General features: G+C 38.9%; 1 protein-coding gene across 2 annotated transcripts in view; it reads right to left on the bottom strand.

Annotated features, from left to right (window-relative positions):
- The window catches only part of epg5 (ectopic P-granules autophagy protein 5 homolog (C. elegans)), a 126414-nt gene that overhangs the window by 89807 nt on the left and 15748 nt on the right, over positions 1–20859 (bottom strand). For both annotated transcript variants that reach the window (XM_072252453.1, XM_072252454.1), the window contains exons 5-13: positions 20298–20405; positions 19579–19652; positions 17966–18080; positions 15094–15208; positions 13665–13815; positions 9993–10151; positions 5270–5427; positions 3981–4135; positions 1832–1972 (exon numbers count right to left, since the gene is read on the bottom strand). In XM_072252453.1, coding sequence (XP_072108554.1) covers positions 1832–1972; positions 3981–4135; positions 5270–5427; positions 9993–10151; positions 13665–13815; positions 15094–15208; positions 17966–18080; positions 19579–19652; positions 20298–20405 — 1176 coding nt within the window. The remainder of the gene's footprint in view (positions 1–1831; positions 1973–3980; positions 4136–5269; positions 5428–9992; positions 10152–13664; positions 13816–15093; positions 15209–17965; positions 18081–19578; positions 19653–20297; positions 20406–20859) is intronic.

Below are 20859 nucleotides of genomic sequence, written 5' to 3'. Positions count from 1 at the left end.
AAGCTCTGTGTGAACAGGAGATGTGCAGTCTGCTCAGAGCCAGATCTGTGGCATCCAAGACCGGCAATCCAGACTCCCATGAGAAATCCAGGTACCACCCACAGAAGGCCATTCTGAGAGCAAAAGGCAATTCTGTATGATGTTAGATAAACAGTCAGATGTACCATTGTGGCAGGGTTTTACCTTTTCTCCAAGGTAAAATCTAACTTCATAAATGGCAGTGATGTTTCACTCTCCGATGAATTCAACATCTTCATACATCCCTTAACACCGAATAACACTATGCTTATATGAATAACCACAGCATCCAGTCACCTTGTGAGCTCCATCTTGGAGGGCAAGATCAGACCATCCTTGAAGAGGTAAACCCTCACAAGGTGTCAGGTCCTAACGGTGTACCTGGCCAGGTACTGACAACTAGAGTCCACTAACTGGCTGGAGCGTTCAAGGACATAGAACAGTAAAGCACAATACAGGCTCCTTAGCCTAGGTGTTGTGTCAAACTTTTAATCTACTCCAAAAATCAACCTAACCTTTCCCTCCCGTTTGGCTCCTTCATGTTTTTTCAACCACTCAATCACTTCAACTTCAATCTCTCACTGCTGCAATCTGATGTTTGCATCTACTTCAAAAGGGCCAAGAAGAGCAGGGTGAGCTGTCTCAACGACCATCACCCAGTAGTGCTCATATCTACTGCAATGAAGTGCTTTGAGAGGTTAGTCATGGCTAGAATTAACTTCTGCCTGAGCCCAGACCTGCTGAAATTTGCCTACCACCACAACAGGCCTTCAAGCAGATGCAATCTCACTGGCTCTCCACTCTACTTCAGAACAGCTGAACAACACCAAAGTATACACCAGGCAGCTGCCAGTCAATTGCAGTTTGGTACTGAACACCATTGCCCCATTAGTATTAATCACCAACCTTCAAAACCTGGGACTCTGAAACTCCCTCTGCAATTGGATCGACTACTGTCAGTACAGTTCAGTAATAACACCTTTCCCACACTGACATCTAACACAGGCGCACATTAAGGATCCACGGTTATCCCACTGCTCTCTCTACATTCATGACTGTGTCATTTAGCACTGCTGAAACACCACTCATAAATCCAGTTATTGGTAAAATTTCCAATAGCGGTGAGGAACCTTACAGGAGCAAGAAAGATCAGCTGGTTGAGTGGTGTCACAACAACCTCACACTCAATGTCGGCAAGACCAAGGAACTGATGGCGGTCTTAAGAAAGGGGAAGTCGGGAGAACACACCAGTCCTCATTGAGGAGTCAGTGGGAAAACATAAGCAGGTGTAAGTTTCTAGGTGTCAACACCTCAGAGGATCTATTCTGGGTTCAACACACTGATGCAATCATAAAGAAGCTGGCCCAGCAGCTATACTTCATTAGGACTTAGAGGAGATTTGAAATGTCACCATAGACTTGGAAATCTCTAGAAATGTGTGGAGGTGATCATTCTGACTGGTGCATCACAACCTGGTATGGAAGTACCTCAATGCTCAGGATCACAAAGAGACTCAGCCAGCTCTGTGACTCTGTGACTACCATCTAGGAAAATGTACAGGAGGTTTGAATACCCATCCTAATGACTTAGGAACATCTTCTTCACCTCTGCCATCAGATTTTTGAACAGTCCATGAATACCTGAACACAACCTTGCTATTCCTTTTTTTCTGTACAATTTAATCTGTACATTACAGAAACTTTTATGCAAAACAACAAATTTCATAACTTATGTCATAATAAAGCTGACTCTGAAATAGATCCGGTACTTTATGTACTTAGGCATTTTATTTAAAAGTTAAATCAGAACGTACCATGCCAACTTTATCAATGCTTCCTCGGACACAATCCAAAAGTACTGAGATTATATGAGGATGAGCTGTTGAAATTGTGGCCAGAAGTTCACGGCCAACCTTGGAAAATGACTCTCTGGTGGAAGGACTTACATAGGCTACCTGTAAATTTTAAAAAAGTGGATTGTGGTCAATTGGGGCATTAGATAATTGGTTAATCAGGTCAGTCATTTTTTGGGACAACTCTTAAAGAACAAAAATTATTCGAGAAAATAGTTAGCTTCCATACGTTTATTTGGGATAATATTGATTGGGACAGGATAATGTTGAACAGATTTTAACTAGTGTCAGTTGCATGTTGTTAGACACCACACTGTGCCCAGAGTGAATAGCTTCTAAATAGCGTCAATTGCATACGCTTGTGTTATGTTTGGGCTGATGAACACCAATCCAAAAATCAGTGATTTTTGATAATTTTTGCAAAAATGGACTAATTTCAGACCCTTGTCAAGATGCCATGAGAAGATTTGATAGTAGCCAAAAATTACCATAGATGCCTGCGCTAACTACGTTAATTTACGTTCAATCAAGAGCATAGCAGTATACACTGGTAAAATTTTGTCAGTAATTATTAGTAACTAGTACAGTTTTATAGTTCTGTAGTTATATTGGCAGTGTTCAAATTTTTTTCTGTATTTCATTTAAATACATAACTTGTTAATCAGTTAAATGGAGTTTGCCTTTTTTTTAAATACCTTTTTAACTATTTCCATCAAACCGCTAATTGGAGTGGCTACTTAATTGGACCAAAATGTACTGATCCCGATGTGTACCAATTAACTGAATCCACTGTACTGAGTATATCCCACAAAAGCTTCTCTTCTCAGACCTATTCTATTTTTCTCCCCCCTCCCCCCCAGTATTTCTCCTTGGGTCTCTGTTCATCTCGGTGCAGCATTTGGAAACATCCAGAAATGAGGCATTTCTGATCTTCCACCCCCGCCCTCCCCCCCCCCCCATCACAATACATTGCTTTGCCCAGCTTATAATCTGAGAATCATGAATAAATCACAAATTCTATCAGTTAAATTGCAAAGAAAACAATACCATTACCTTTGCCTTAGAACATAAATCCCAAACTGCTTGAAATTACTGGCACAAGATGACCAGATTGCTCACAACCTCAGTCTTATTCTGTTGAGCCATATGTTTAACCAGTATTCAAATCTGGATCACGCACTTAAGACTTCTTTTAAATCTGTGATTAACTTGTGATATAGCATTGCACATTTAAATATTTAGATCACTTTTCAATAGGTCCCATTCTGCCTTTTATTATTTAAATATTATAAAATGATTTTTCAGGTTTTCTTTTATGTTACCTGTCTACTATTCTATGTCTTCACTGGCCTTAATTCTTCAATTTCCCTCTCAACATAGTGTGCTTAGCCCTACTCTCACTTGAAGAATTCTTCCTTTATTTCACCACATTTCCCTCATTACCCTGGCTTTGGTCTCCTGGCATTTTTTTTGTGGGATTGTACTCATCTGAACCTGAAACATTTCCTCCTCAAAAGTCACCCACTGCCCCAGTAGCTATGATTGACATTTGCCCACGTGTTCTCCTTCTGACACCTGATCCACTTTTCTCCCCCCAGTACCCGATTCAGCAATTCCTCCTTTCTAGTTGATCTGACAACACAGCAGAGAATGATATTCTGAAATTAGGTTACAGATAAAAATATGTTTGACATAATTTTTAAAAATGTGACACATTTGTCCACTGCAATATCAGGGAAAGTAAGGCCTTTAAGTTTATCAAAGCTTCCTTATGCGGTCAGACACTGTCTATTAATAGTTTACCACACCAAATGAGTGAGGAAAATCTATTCCATCGTTCCTGATTCGTTCTCTCAAAGACAATACATCCGATATGCAGCAATTTGGGTTCACAAATATCAATACATCAGCAACATCATCTTTCTGATTATCCCCCAAATTATAAACATTATAAAGTTCCATTATTTATTTTAAATACATTTTACAGTTAAACTATTTAGTAATAGTGCTGTTCTTTTTTTTGCAAAATATGCTATAATTGACCCATAGAACTTCAAAACAAATAGTAATGAATTTAAGATAAGTTCCAATTTTTAGACAACTAACAGACCTCATATATTTCTAAAGCAACTATCTTCACAAACTCTTGATCCACATTTTCTCGTTTTGATCGGGTCATATGTGCAAATGTAGTGAGAAGACATATTCCGTCGGAGCTAGTAATGTTGGACAAGCACTGTTCAAACATTTGTTTATGTTCTGGGTCTGTTTTAAAACAGAAACACAAAAATGTAATAATGATCTACTATTCAGGTACTAAGGATTACAAATGACTAAATGTATTAAATTTAATTTCAAAACAAGTATAATTTAAACTCAAACTTCCAAACTGCTAGTCCAGTATTAATAATCATGAACATAGAACAGCAAAGCATAGCCACTACCACCATCGATACTGTGTATTAAGAACCCATCATTTGCTGAACAAAATAAAAATCTACTTCTGGCATCTCCCTTAAACTTTCCTCTACTCACTTTTAGTAGCATTGGCCACTGTCACCCTGGGAAAAAAATGCTGGCTGTCTACTGCTTTTGTCTGTCAATCTTTTACAACTCTGTCAAGTCACTCTCATTCTCATTCACTCCAAAGAGAAAAGCCCTAGTTCGCTCAAACTTTCCTCAGAAAATATGTCTTTTAATCCAGGCAGCATCCCAATAAATCTCCTCTGAACCCCCCCCTCTAAAGCTTCCACATCCTTCCTTTAATGAGGTGACCGGAACTGAACAGAATACTTTAACTGTGTGAGGCTGACTCAACTATAAAGACACCGATGATTGTCCGATAAATCAGAAAGATGAAGCCATTTAACTGGATTTTTTTAAAATGCTGCATGCAAAGAGATACTAAATTAGACTGTAACAGACACAAACAGTATTCCATCTTTCTAACCTTCTATTGTCTGTTCAATACATTCATTAGTATACTAAATAATGGCATTGTGAAGTATGTAAGTTAGAGCAAAAGGATAGAAATATTGTTATTCAAAAAACCTATTTACTCCGAGAATTCCTAGACTACATTTTGCAACAGTCATAATCCTTTAATTTATATCCATATGTTTATCTAAATCGCACACATACGAACATAGCATCAAAAATTTACTGCTGGTTTCTAAAAATAGCTTTTTATATACAGAGGTATTGATAATTGTATGAGGAAAACATTATATTGATGGAAAGGAATGTATATATGCAAGGAACAATGAATCTTTTTCCTTACCTACGAAACTGACTAAAGTTTAACCCTGTAATAAACAAAATCCGATTTTCATATATATGTATATATACTGCTTAGAAAAGTTGTCTGCAAATGCAGAGGTGACAATGTCTCTGCAGTACCTTTAAGCTTGATCTTGCATTCATCAGAATGTAGTCCAGTGCATAATCCATCAATATTCTCACATTCTGCACAATGCAGGATGTAGAAGAGTTTCCATATCATCTTGTTCGATAGAGTTTCAAATGGCATCTCAGACATGAAAAGCCAAATTCCCAACCTGTTTCAAAGGACAATTTTTTTTTCTAACTTAAAAGAAATGAGACATAAAACAAAAATCCTGATTTTAAAAAAAATCAGTTTAACATTTGACATGTACTGCTATCAAATCATGTTCAACAATTACCAAAGTGCATAGATTTAAAAAAAAAAAATCTTTTCTCCAACTTTCCGCATTCTGGAGTAATATGGACTTATTGATATTGGATTAGACTTTACCAAAGAAGATTGATCTAACTCCATATTGAGGTTCATTATTTTCAGCATCCCTGCCAAAGACCAATTTACCATCTACTAACCCCCAAAGCATCATCTGACTGTCTGCCCCTCTGGTCAGTAATCCCACCCTCCAAATACCAACTGGGGCTTGGCTGTGCCATTTGCACACCCCATTGTGCATTTTAATGGACACACGGGAATTTCTATGTGATTAGTGTTACCTGATGGTCAAACTTTAGGGCTTTGGACGCATGTTGTTCCTTTATCATTGACTACAATATAAAAATTGATAATACAACGTACTTGGTTCAATGGCATGCCTGAGTATGTGGGAGCAAATGTGAGATCACATACAAAGCATAATGACATGGAAACAGGCCCCTCAGCCCATCCAGTCCATGCTGACTTGGTTTGTCTAGTCCCATCTACCTCCACCTGGACCATACCCCTCCATACTCCTCCCATCCATGTACCTATCTAAATCTCTCTTAAGTATTACAAATGAACCTGTATTTGCCACTTTCACTGGCAGCTCATTTCACATGCACAGCACCCTCTGAATGAAGAATTTCCTTCTCAGATTCCCCGTACAAGCCAAAGAGAGGGCATATAATAGAGGAAAAAATTAGTGGGAAGTTAGAGGATTGGGAAGCTTTTAAAAACCAACAGAGGCAACTAAAAAAGTCAATAAGTTAAAGTTGGAATACAAAAGTAAGCCAACAAAGTAATATTAAAGAGGATACCAAAAGTTTCTTCAGATACATAAAGTGTAAAAGAGAGGCGAGAGTGCATTTCAGACTGCTGGAAAATGATGCAGGAGAGATAGTAATGGGGGGCGGGGGGAAACAAAGAAACGGCAGATTAACTGAATAAGTATTTTGCATCAGTCATCACTGTTGGAGACACGAGCAGTATGGTGAAGGTTCCAGGTGTCAAGGGTCATGAAGTGTGTGAAGTTACTATTACTATGGAGAAGGTTCTTGAGAAATTAAATGGTCTGAGGGTAGGTAAGTCACCTGGACCAGATGGTGTATACCCCAGGGTTCTGAAAAAGGTGGCTGAAGAGATTGTGGAGGTATTACTGATGATCTGTCACGAATCACTAGATTCTGGAATGATTCCAGAAGACTGGAAAATTTAAAATGTCACTCCACTATTCAAGAAGGGAGAGAGGCAGAAGAAAGGAAATTATAGGCTGACCTCAGTGGTGGGAAGATGTAACAGTCAATTGTTAAGGATATGGTTTCAGGGTACTTGGAGGCCATGATAAAATAGGCCATAGTCAGTATGGTTTCCTCAAGGGAAAATCTTGCCTGTCAAATCTGCTGGAATCCTTTGAAGAAATAACAAGTAGGTTTGGAGAGGGTTCAAAGGAGGTTCATGAAAATGATTCCAGGATTGAATGACTTGTCATATGAAGAGCGTTTGGTGGCTCTGGGCCTGTATTTACTAGAATTCAGAAGAATGAATGATGACCTCATTGAAACCTTTCAAATTGTGAAAGGCCTCGATAGAGTAGATGTGGAGAGGATGTTTTCTATGATGGAGTGTCTAACACCAGAGGACAGCCTCAGAATAAAGGGGTATCCTTTTAGAATGGAGATGAGGAGGGATTTCTTTAGCCACAGAGTTGTGAATCTGTGGAATTCTTTGCCACAGGCAGCTGCCAAATCTTTATTTAAGGCAGAGGTTGATAGATTCTTGATTGGCCAGGGCATGAAGAGTTACAGAGAGACAGTAGGAGATTGGGACTGAGAGGAAAATTGGACCAGCCACAATGAAATGGTGGAGTAGACACATTGGGCCCAATCGCCTAATTGTGCTCCTACATCTTATGGCCTAAATAGTTCAGCTTTCATCCTTAACCTATGACTTCAAATTCTAGTCTCAACCAACATGAGGGATAAAAGCCTGCATGCATTTACCCTATCTATATGCCTCAATTTTTTCATACCTCCAAAAGATCTCCCATCATTCAAACTTCCCCTGTAACTCATGTCAAGTCCTGGCAACATCCACATAAATTTTCTCTGTATTTTTTCAAACATATTGAGATACATCCTATAGGTAGGTGACCAGACTGCACACAATCACCCTAATTTGGTCCCATCAATGTAAACATCTTCAGCATAACATTCCAGCACCTGTACTTAATGTCCAGACACATGAAGCTCCTCTGCCAAAGACTCTCTTCATGACCCTATCTACCTGTGACGCCACTTTCAAAGTAGTATGGATCTGTATTCCCGGATCTCTTTGTCCTACAATGAGGTGTATGCTTGTAGGAATATTTAACAGGCCAGCTCATAGTGTTTCTGAAATGACTAATGACAAACATGGGAACTGTAGAACAATTGGTTAGATGGTGACCAGCCAGGCAGATGGCTGGGGGTTAGTGGAGTGGCACACCCCTCCACACCTGGATCCATCTATCATGTCATTCTATCTATTGTGGAGTGGCACACTCCTCCGCACCTGGATCCGTCTATCATGTCATTCTATCTATTGTGGAGTGGCACACTCCTCCGCACCTGGATCCGTCTATCATGTCATTCTATCTATTGTGGAGTGGCACACTCCTCCACACCTGGATCCGTCTATCATGTCATTCTATCTATTGTGGAGTGGCACACTCCTCCACACCTGGATCCGTCTATCATGTCATTCTATCTATTGTGGAGTGGCACACCCCTCCACACCTGGATCCGTCTGTCATGTCATTCTATCTATTGTGGAGTGGCACACCCCTCCACACCTGGATCCGTCTATCATGTCATTCTATCTATTGTGGAGTGGCACACCCCTCCACACCTGGATCCGTCTGTCATGTCATTCTATCTATTGTGGAGTGGCACACTCCTCCACACCTGGATCCGTCTATCATGTCATTCTATCTATTGTGGAGTGGCACACCCCTCCACACCTGGATCCATCTGTCATGTCATTCTATCTATTGTGGAGTGGCACACCCCTCCACACCTGGATCCGTCTGTCATGTCATTCTATCTATTGTGGAGTGGCACACTCCTCCACACCTGGATCCGTCTATCATGTCATTCTATCTATTGTGGAGTGGCACACTCCTCCACACCTGGATCCGTCTATCATGTCATTCTATCTATTGTGGAGTGGCACACCCCTCCACACCTGGATCCGTCTATCATGTCATTCTATCTATTGTGGAGTGGCACACCCCTCCACACCTGGATCCGTCTGTCATGTCATTCTATCTATTGTGGAGTGGCACACCCCTCCACACCTGGATCCGTCTGTCATGTCATTCTATCTATTGTGGAGTGGCACACTCCTCCACACCTGGATCCGTCTATCATGTCATTCTATCTATTGTGGAGTGGCACACCCCTCCACACCTGGATCCATCTATCATGTCATTCTATCTATTGTGGAGTGGCACACCCCTCCACACCTGGATCCGTCTGTCATGTCATTCTATCTATTGTGGAGTGGCACACTCCTCCACACCTGGATCCGTCTATCATGTCATTCTATCTATTGTGGAGTGGCACACTCCTCCACACCTGGATCCATCTATCATGTCATTCTATCTATTGTGGAGTGGCACACCCCTCCACACCTGGATCCGTCTATCATGCATCCGTTCTGCCTCTTACACCTCTATTTGCTCTCAATGCATCACTTTGAAATCCTCAATACCATCCTGAATGTTCTCCTCTACTTTGAGAAGGGCAGTGAATTTTAGCTTGTGGGAAATGTTGTTCAAGTGGGCTTTAAGGACATCTTCAAACCTTTTTCTTTGTTTATCTGGTAATCTCTTCCTATTACTAGAAAAGTCTTGGCAGAGCAGCACTATAAGCAGGTACCATTTCAGATCTGAGACCCTGAGGTTCCAGTGGACCAGAAATGTTAACTGTTCCTTTCCACAGAAAGAAACAATTAACATTTGTGGTCAACTAGAGCCTTACAGACTTGAAATAGTAACAGCTTATACATCCTGCCTAACCTGCTAAGTATTCCAGCATTTTCTGTTTTTATTTCAGTTTTTGAGCTTTTACAGCTTTTTTATTTTCTTCCATGGAGCTCAGAAGAGTGCCTGTTTCAAGAGTTTGGTGTTGGACATTCAAAAGATGTAACTTGCCAAACACTGTCAACCGTTGTAACTGGATCCTCAATTACAGGTCTCAATACTTGTCCTCCTTCTGAAGAACTGACTCCTGAATCATAATGTGGATATACATGCATTAAGGCTCAAGCAATGTATCTCTTCTACAAGTAAAGAACCCAAGAATATTTAAAAATTGGCAATAGCAATTAATAATTCAAAACCTATAAATGCTCATCAACACACCTGTCTTAACACAAACATACCTTTTAGCTTTCAGTACATATAACACTGCCCGAAGAAAAAGCTCATCAAGTTCCACTTGCAACTTTTCAAGAGAGTAAAATTGGTCCATCTTTATTCCATGTTTTTTGTGGAAAGCTGCAAACTGAGCCCAGTGGTTACTTACGTAACAAATTGTTCTCCTAGTGATTAAGTAGAAAATAGAATACATCCATTAAAAATGAGAAAAGGATTAACTGAAAAAAAAATCAAACATTAAAACAATGCAAATGTTAGAATCTGAAATCAATGAGGAATCTAGGAATATTAGCAGACCAGGTTGCTTTGATCCCCTTATTTAAGTCTGCTGATGATACCACTTTTGTTGCCTGAATCAAAGCTGGTGACGTATCAGCATATAGGAAGGAGTTTGAAAATCTGGCTGAGTTGTGCCCCACCATAACTTCTCAATCAAGGTTAGCAAGACAGAAGAGCTGATTATTGACTTCAGGAGGAGGAAACTGGAGGTCCATGGGCCAGTACTTAACTGGGGATCAGAGGTGGAGAGGAAACTTTGAATTCCTCGGTCTTATCATTTCAGAGGAATTGTCCTGGGTCCAGCATGCAAGTTCAATTATGAAGAAAGCATGGCAGCCTCTACTTCCTTAGAAGTTTGCAAAGATTTGGCATAACATCTAAAACTTTGACTAACATCTACAGATGTGTGGTAGAAAGTATAATGACTGATTGTATCACGACCCGATATGGAAACACTTTGAAAGGAAAACCTACAAAAAGTAGTGGATACGGCCTAGTCCATCAAGGGTAGCTCTCCTCAACATTGAGCACATCTACACGGAATGCTGTTGCAAGAAAGCAACATTCGTCATCAAGGACCCCCAATTTTTGAAGTTCACTTGTAAGACTCCTGATGCAAGAACTTAACCTTGTAGTGAGGAGGTTTATCCCAGATTTCAATATTCAGTTCAGATGCACCAAACATGATGCAGGAGGAACTCAGGGTCAGGCAGCATCTATGGAGGTAATGGACAGTCAACATTTCAGGTTAAGACCCTTCAGCTCGACTAAAAGATAGAGGGAAGATAGCCATATAAAAAGGTGGATGGAAGGGGTGGAGCAAGAGCTAGCATGTGGTAGGTTGGGCTAGGCAGATGGAGGAGGAGAGAGTAGAAATAGAGACAGAAGGTGCAAGTTGATAGGTGGGAGCCATAAAGGCCTTAAATGGAATCATAGGAGAAGAAGATGGGGCGAGAAAGGTGGAGCATGGAATGCATTGAGGGAGGTCTGAAGGCTAGTTTTGTTTGTGATATATCCAGACAAAGCAGAGTTCAATAAAAGAACTTAATTCCCAAAATCTGATAGGAAATTAAAAACAGATTTGTGAAAACATCCTTAGTCCCAAGTTTAACAATTTTCCATCAAAACAAACAATACTGCATTATCTCAGTCTTTCAGAATTACATAAAATCACTCTCACAAAAACATGAAAAAGAGCCAATAGACTTTGCTTGATTTTCTAGCCCTCCCTTTACAGGGAAAGTTTCTGCTTATATATATGTCTGTGTGAAAAAGGATAAACAATTAACATTTTGATCATCAATGACAAATTAGCATGTATCATTCTGGTTTTGAATGAAGGATAACAGGATGAAAACAATCTACCAGGTATTGTGGATAACTCAGCAAAATGGCTCAGAGCATAATCACCAAGATGAAACAAACAAATAAAATGGTTCACTAGGTTCCCAGTTTACCAAGTTTCACCTTGACTTATGGCTGGATTGTTTTGTCTTTTGTCTAATGAATGCCATATCAGAAAGAAGAGTAGGAAAAATGACTCAACTAAAGTGAGCGAAGATACATTGTCCCTTACTGTGAATGACAGGATGCAAGTAGATTGCTTCTTCTATCTGACAATTTTAGAATCAGGGATCACAGTTTCCGAATAAGGGACTCATTATTGTCACATGTACTGAGATACAGTGATATTTCTTTGGCGTGCCATCCATACAGATCATTTAAAACTCAAGAACATTGAGGTACTACAAGGGAAAACACCAAAATGCAGAATATATTGTCAGAGAAAATGTACTACAGTTGACAATAAGGTGCAAAGTCCATGACAAAGTAGATTATGAGGTTAAGAGTTCACCTTTATCACACAAGACGTCTATTTAACAGTGAGACAGGCTATTCTTGACCCTAGTGGATCAACAGCAGCTTCTGCTCAGATGCCTGAGCTGAGAGGGATCTTTGATTATGTTGGCTGTTCTTCTGAGGCAGTAAAAAGTGTAGACAGAGTCCCTGCGGGAGTGGCTGGTATTTGTGGTGGTCCACACTGTGACTGCCACTGTCTGCAATTTTTGTGGTCTTTGGCTGAGCAAGTTGACATACCAAGCTGTGATGATTCTGGATAGGACACTTTCCATGGTGCATTTATAAAAATTGGCAGGGGCAAGTGGAGGCATACCATATTTCCTTATTCGTTTCAGGAAACAGAAGCACTGCTGTGCTTTAAAGATGAGCAACGTAGGTTTAAGATTCAGAAAAGGTTCTTGAGATCATTGAGGTTTTATTCAAAACACAGGTGAATAGATTTCTGAATATTAAAGGAATTGAGGGCTATTGGGATAGTGTAGGCAAATATCAGTGAGATAGATCAGTCATGATCTTAACTGTGCAACAGCTTAATGGGCTCTGCTATTTCTAAATAGACTGTTATTTCTTATGCTCTCCAGTTTCATCCCAAACCTTAATTTTCTGACCTTGAATTCAAATTCTCTTTTAATTTAAAAAACAGTCCAAGTGTAGAAAAGTTGTCACATGTTTACCTAATAAAACCAGTCTATGATCCAAGCACTGAATGAACAAATTGAAATAAGTTCCCATACGGAGCAAATAAAATTTCTGCTTAAATCCAAAATATAGCAAAATGCAAGTCTGAAAAAATTTAACCCAACTGAACACTTCTTAAAATTTCAGCGTTTTGGAATTTGAGGAATGTTTGTATAAAGTAATAAACTTGTGTAAATGATAAAGAGGGAAATTGTGTTAGGTCTCTGGAAAGACAGGGTGTGATTAGCAGGCTAAAATATTTTATTCATTTAATTATATTCTTGAAAGAGAAAAGGAAAATCAAATAAAAATACCATCTCAGAACCTGGTGCCGGAAAACTCGCTGGGTTAAGGTTATAGCCACTAAGATGAGTGAGAAAACTGGAAACAGAGAATGAAACCATGCAAATGGCACTACAAAAATCTCTGTTGCCCTAAAGTATTGTTGTTCAGTGGGACAAACATGAACTACATTGGTTTAATGTTAATAAATGCCTGAAATTTAAAACTGTATTAGTCTTTACATTCTTCCATTCTCTCATTTTTCCTCAGTTCTATAACTATTTATTGTCCTTTCTGTTGTTTGGACACTCAAGCTCTGAGTGTTTCCTGTTAAAACTTTTCATCAAATTCTCTGCTCCTAAAACCTACCAAAACAAAATTTCCAGACACTCGTAATCTTTTTCACATCAGAACACATTATGGACTTCATATGTTGCCAGATTTCTCAATATTTCCAGGATTTTGTCTTTTCACTTCCTAATCTCTGTTTAGTGATAAAAGTATAATAAATAACATTACTTTTACTGCAAAATTGCAGTGTCAAAAATATCCTTGATTAGAGACAATTTTTATCTTACCTGATCATTTGACCAATCCTTTTCACAAATTGTCTATATCGTGCTCTATTAAAGGTTTCCAATCCCAAAGCTAGGAGGTCTATCAATGAAGATGCAAACCCAATGATTTTCATCATCTGATGACATGTGCTTTTCTCTGGACTGTATTCACCTGGTCAACATATAAAAGTTAATGAAATACAATATTTTACAATGAACATTACGATCGAATATTTCAATTTTAACTTCCTGTCCATTCACCTTACATGCCATCTAGCAAAATCTCAATTCATTGCACAATAATTTATAATAGTTTAAAACAGATAGAATGATGTTTCATGCTTTAAAAAAATATTAAATTGAATGCACAGAAGTTACCTTTGTCAAGCATATAATAGTGCAGCCCAGAAACAGACCCTTCAGCCCATCATGTTTGCACTGAACATGATGCCAAATTAAACTAACTACATCAACCTGCATGTAGTCTTCATCCCTCCATTTTCTGCCCATTCATCTGCCTGACTGAATGCCTCTTAAACTTCGCTATCACATCTACTTCTACTACATCCTTTGCTGTGTGTTCCTGACACCTACCACTCTAGGGAAAAAAAAAAACTTGGTTTGCAAATTTCTTTCAAATTTTCCTCCTCTCATATTAAACTTATTCTCTTCGATATTAGATTTTACCACCCAGTGGAAAAAAAACACTATTCTATTAGCACACTGATTAGTCTAAAACTAAAGGACACCCAGCCTCAGAATAGAGAGCATCCTTTTAGAATGGAGATGAGGAGGAATTTCTATAGGCAGAGAGTGGTGAATCTGTGGAATCCGGTTGCCACAGGTGGCTGTGTAGGCCAAATCATTGGCTATATTTAAGGCAGAGGTTGATAAGATTCTTGATTAGTCAGGGCACGAAGGGATACAGGAAAAGGCAGGACATTTGGGCTGAGAGGAAAATTGGATCAGCTATGATGAAATGGCAGAGCAGACTCAATGGGTCAACTGGCCTAATTCTGATCCTGTTTCTTATGATTTTATATATCCTATCAGGCCACCCCTCAGTCTCTACTGCTCCAGAGAAAACAATCCAAGTTCTTACAGAGATCACTCTGCGTTTTGTACAAGTTTTACAGAATACCTCAGTGGGAACTTTGTCTGTGAGAAGCTTAGGTACACATCACTAATTGATTTCAGCTTGCTCATACTGCATAAGGCAGCAAGACAATAATGGCATACTGATCAGCTCAGAGCTGTGTATGTGTAAAAATTTGCAAAGATACTGACAGTATTAAAAGTAATAGAAGCAAATTTTGGTACTTTTGTATTTTGTCATCGTCTTCCCAAAAAATCTGTTCTAATGTGGTCTTGTAATAACAAAATTATCAAACTTAATAAGTATAAAAATTAAATAGTTTTTTTTTTACTTAGGGAAATGTAGTGTTATTACCTTTGATAGTTATCCCAAACATTTGTTTAAACAGTTCATCAAAAGGAAACTGCGATAAAAGGGTAATCAAATCATCCTCTGACAATAGTTGCCAACTGGTGTCAGGATCTTCATCCTAGATTTGGAATCAAAAATGAAAAATGTCACTGTATATTTATTTAATAAAATATTCAATTTCTTTAAGACGGTAAATGATTCTTTGTACATATGGTGTGTTCAAATTTCTTAAGTTGCACTTTTGAAGTAAAATTTAATCCAGCTGTTCAGAGTATGCAACTGTTGAGTAGTTTGCTCCCAAGATTCTATGTTCAGCACAGTAGATGCATAGGTATAAATAAAAGGAACTTTAAAATATTTTTCTAGCAGATTTAAATCATAAGAATAATGAACTGATAATCAATGCATTCCAAAGTGGTCTTTTAAACTTATAGTATCTTGCACTTGATTTCAGCTCACTGCCTACAATGTTGAAGCTCCTTTTCCAAGTCAACTAGATGAAGGAGTGCGTTGAAGATCATGACAAATTGAGACTAGGAAGAACATCTCAAGAGTTGAGTGAAGGCTCTGAGTAAGGACGGAAAAAATTTTAAAAAATAAGGTGCCTCAAACAGTCTAACAGGAGGGTGTCATTATTTTCCTGGCTATATGTTGACTCATCATAGAGCCCAAAGATTGAGGGTAAGAATGACCTCATATAGCGCTCTTTGGAGCAGCGCAGTTCTAGTCAAGTCAAGTCACTTTTTATTGTCATTACGACCATAACTGCTGGTACAGTACACAGTAAAAACGAGACAACGTTTTTCAGGACCATGGTGCTACATGAACAATACAAAAACCAGACTGAACTACGTAAAAAAAACAACACAGAAACTACACTAGACTACAGACCTACCCAGGACTGCATAAAGTGCACAAAATAGTGCAGGTATTACAATAAATGATAAACAAGACTGTAGGCACAGTAGAGGGCAGTAGGTTGGTGTCAGTCCAGGCTCTGGGTATTGAGGAGTCTGATGACTTGAGGGAAGAAACTGTTACATAGTCTGGTCATGAGAGCCCGAATACTTCAGTGCCTTTTGCCAGATGGCAGGAGGGAGAAGAGTTCGTATACACAAAATACTCTGCAGATGATGGGGTCAAAGCAACACTCACAACACGCTGGAGGAACTCAGCAGGTCTTGGTTGTCTTAGTTATTGCTAAAAGTGCTCCTCTGTTCAGCCAAGGAGGCACGCGGAGGGTGAGAAACATTTTCCAGAATTGCCAGGATTTTTCATAGGGACCTTTGCACTATCACAGCCTCCAGTATGTCTATTTTGACTCCTGTAACAGAGTCAGCCTTTCTAATCAGTTTATTGAGCCTGTTGGCATCACCTGTGTTGATGCCATTGCCCCAGCACATCACCGCATAGAAGACTGTACTGGTGACAATAGAACATGCAAAGGAGAGGCCTGCAAACTTCAAAGGTCCTCAGTCTCCTCAGGAAGTACAGGCGACTCTGGCTTTCTTGTACACAGCCTCTGTGTTGGTGCTCCACTCAAGTCTGTCCTTCAGGTGCACACCCAGGTACCTGTAGGTCACTGCTCTGGCAAGGAACAGCTTCTTCCCCTCTGCTATCAGATTTCCAAATGGTCAATGAACATTGATTAATTATTCTCTTTTGTTACACCATTTTTAATTTTGTAATTTATAGCAGTTTTATATCTTTGTACTGTACTGCTGCTGCAGAAAAACAAATTTCACAACATAACACATTTCAGTGATAATAAACCCGATTCTGATTCAGTTGTCGGACTGGTGGAACCTGCTCCTAGGGGTGGACTGGGCCAAAGACCGAGTCTCAACAATTCTAGCAAAACGAGAGGAGTAAAGCAGTTCATCCTGTTCACTCACTAGACATCACCAAAGGATAAAGGTTGTTAGCTAAGGAATTACAGAGTTGGTTCTCAACAGGAATCACAAGACCTACTTGACTATGCACTCGTACAAAATGATTTTAAGAAGAATAGGAAGCATTTATGTATTTTAAGCTACTTTACCCAGAAATGTAAGTGCTTTTTAACATTTTGTATAATTGAGAAAATTTGCCATCCATTATTTATCCATTGTGAAAGTTTGTAAATATTAGTGCACACAATAACTTCATTGGAAAATATTAAAAAAGTGTTAATAAAGCAGTTTTGTTTCTAACCCTTAGCTGTATATAAAAAAAATTTGCACAAGGTATTTTGTGACCATGGCATAATTGTTAATTTTCCGTACTTAATTTAAAATTATTAAACTATTTGAAAAAAGTCATTACCTAAACAATGGCAGAAACAATTTCAATTGTTTATTTGAACAGCTGAAACATTCTCTTTCCACAGCTGCTGCCAACATTTCCAACATTTTTGGTTTTTATTTTGGGTCTCTGGTATCTGAATTTTACTTTTTAATCACCATCTTTGTCAAGCCTACTCTGCATATATCCTTAAGTGTGATGACTAGAACTGCAAGCAATAGTTTGGTTGCAGCTTCACTAATATCTGATAAATATCAAAAAATCTCCAACATGTGTAAAATATCTCTATTTATTAATCCCTTGACCCTTCACTACATGTCCTGTGATTTTCAAAGATTTATTTTCATCTGCACTTGATGTCTGCATGGCAGTAAAATTTAAATCAGACATGAACCTGACTAGACCACGGCCAGTCCAACCTGACCATACCCCACTCCAAGTTTCTCTGACACCTCAGCAAAATATGGAATTGGATTTGTAAAATAAGATTTTTCTTTAAATAAACCATACTGGCCCCTCCTTTGTTAACTCTGTCTTTTCCTCAATGCAAGCTTAAACATTAATGACTAATAGAATTTAGAATATTAAATACCTCTTCTCCAGCTTCATCTACCAAGGTCCAGTTCTGTACATCTTTTTCTTTTGAGACAGGTGACAGTGGCTTTTGGTCACAGGGTTTCATATGCACCAGAAACTCAGATCGATACCTACAATTGTTTAGAAACATTACATCTTGGGACTGTAAAAACAATTTGAAAACAGTTATATAAAGCCTTACACACAACTATAGTTCTTTAAAATATATTAAAAAAAACTATTTCATGAGTAGTAGTTTTAAAATAAATCAGTGTTAGAAGGCAAGGTGAAAAAACCTGCATTTCTGTACAAACTTGAATAAAAACATTGACTATTTTATTGGTTGGTACTTCCCAGGTCTGGTCAAAGCCAAAATTAAGAACTTCATACAGCATGGGGAAATTAAAAAAAAGACCTACTGGAATAGGTAACTTCAGATTACAACTGGAAGCGTGCAATAATCAAGGAGGGAATTATTAAATTTTGTTATTTTAGGAAAAAGCAAAATGAGGGTTGAATACTCACTGCTACTGATATCAGCTCTACTTCTCCCAGAGCACTTTACAAGATCATTCTTGTGGAATACAGTGTTAGGTCAGTATTAATTACACTTCTCTAGCTCAGGTGTCAGGGTAATTAGTTATTTTGTGCTATTACTTCACAATGCCAGCTCCTGGTCTTCACCTGTGGCTTAGCTACAAAGCCCGGCAGAACCATGAAAGGCAAAGGCAGGTTACTGGTGCCTTAAAACCAGATGCTTTGGGCAGATGGGGTTCGTCAGCAGCTCATCCAGGAGATGGAAAACTCTGATCTCAAACCTCTGCAACACACACACAAATTGCTGGTGGAATGCAGGACTGATGAAGGGTCTAGGCCCGAAACATCGACTGTACCTCTTCCTATAGATGCTGCCTGGCCTGCTGCTTTTCACCAGCATTTTGTGTGTGTGTTGCTTGAATTTCCAGCATCTGCAGATTTCCTTGTGTCTGCGATCTCAAACCTCTGCTGCCTTGTGGTTGTACCCACTCGTGGGAAAGGGTTCAGGAGCAAACCCAGAGAGGGAAATCTGGAGCTGGAGTCCCTAAGGCAGTCCTACATCAAGATCAACGCTGACTGGCAATTGCTTCCACACTGCTGCTACCAAACTGTATCAGTCTCTGCCGTCCCTTTGGGTTCATCAGCTGCGTGGAGAGGGGGAGCTTGCTACATGGGCAACAGCTTGCTCTCCATATGGTACTGCCGAAGCTTGCGTATCTAGACAGCCAGGGTGCAATATCCATGGTTGACTCTGACCGATGGAGGCCTCACTCACTGCACAATTCTTAATTCAATTTCATAATCACGCTGTGGATTTCAATTTCCATCTGGATAGCCCTTCACAAAGATATATCAATGCAGTCCATAAAATGTTTTCCCAAGTTACGAGTATTGAATTATACGAGTATTATATTTAAGACGTAGTTGAAGAGTTCACTTCAGAACAGGTTCTTAGGTGGAATATACTGAGATATGTCACTATTACGGCTTGTATAGTGAATTATTTACTGATAATGTACTAGTGCATGCGGAGACCATGATTTAAAAAAAATAGTACGCAAGTTAAGTAATTGTAACAATCAAGATACTTACTTGATCGGTGATAAAAGTAAAGCTAGGGCTTGCATAAAGAGAAAAACACCTGTAGGATTGTTGGACACATCTATCTGAAATGATGAGCAATGTTAAATAATCAAATGATTGCTTACAAAATATATTGTAATCTACAAGGTACAGAAGAGAGAGTTACAATTTACACTGACTACATACTGTGATGCGGGTAGTAATAGCCATATTGGATTTGCCTCTGTTTTATGAATAGGATCACAGTTAGGCAATTTTTCACGTTGCTGGTAGATATCAGTATTGTAACTATAATGGAATACATTGGCTGGAGTGGCAACTGGTTCTGGAGTACAAGCCAGGATATTGTCTGGTCCTGTAATCATTTTCTGTTCCAATATTCTCATCTGTACCTTGATGTCAGATGGAATGAATCCAATTTCCTTTCATTTCTTTTGTTGAATTGCTAACGTTAGGAAAACTCTCAACTACATTTTTGTACTGAATCTGCTATAATTTATTCTGGTTGATTGCAGTTTAAAATCCTGTGTTTTCTCAAGTTCACAAACTTAACAATTTATAGAATATGATTACAATTAAATAACATTTCGAACATTGCCTTTTTTGCATTAAGCATAAGATTATAATAAGAAGATAACAAAGTGATTCTATTTAATTTTCTTCCTGAATATTAAACTGAAAGCAGAAGTGAGGCAACGTTAGATTTAGTGTAACAAATGAAACCATACCTTTACAAATGGCCCTGCCCATTTGCTCACACCTGCTGGGCATCTCAGGATGTGATTCAGTAAAAAGAGGTGATCAGCAGAGGAGCCAACTCTGTGTAGCACAGCAACCTTTAAATAAAAGTAGAAAAATAAAGACCAGATCTACAGTAATAATACAGAATTTATTTTTAAAAAGGGAGGAAGAGAGAATCGGGGTAATTATAGACCGGTAAGCCTGACATCGGTGATGGGGAAAATGTCAGAGTCAGTTATCAAAGATGTGATAACAGCACATTTGGAAAGCGGTGAAATCATCGGACAAAGTCAGCATGGATTTGTGAAAGGAAAATCATGTCAGACGAATCTCATAGAATTTTCTGAGGATGTAACTAGTAGAGTGGATAGGGGAGAACCAGTGGATGTGGTATACTTGGAATTTCAAAAGGCTTTTGACAAGGTCCCACACAGAAGATTAGTGTGCAAACTTAAAGCACACGGTATTGGGGGTAAGGTATTGGTGTGGGTGGAGAGTTGGTTAGCAGACAGGAAGCAAAGAGTGGGAATAAACAGGACCTTTTCAGAA

Source organism: Mobula birostris, chromosome 3 (genome assembly GCF_030028105.1).
Source record: "Mobula birostris isolate sMobBir1 chromosome 3, sMobBir1.hap1, whole genome shotgun sequence".
NCBI lineage: Eukaryota > Metazoa > Chordata > Chondrichthyes > Myliobatiformes > Myliobatidae > Mobula > Mobula birostris.
This window is presented reverse-complemented; position numbering and strand designations above follow the sequence as displayed.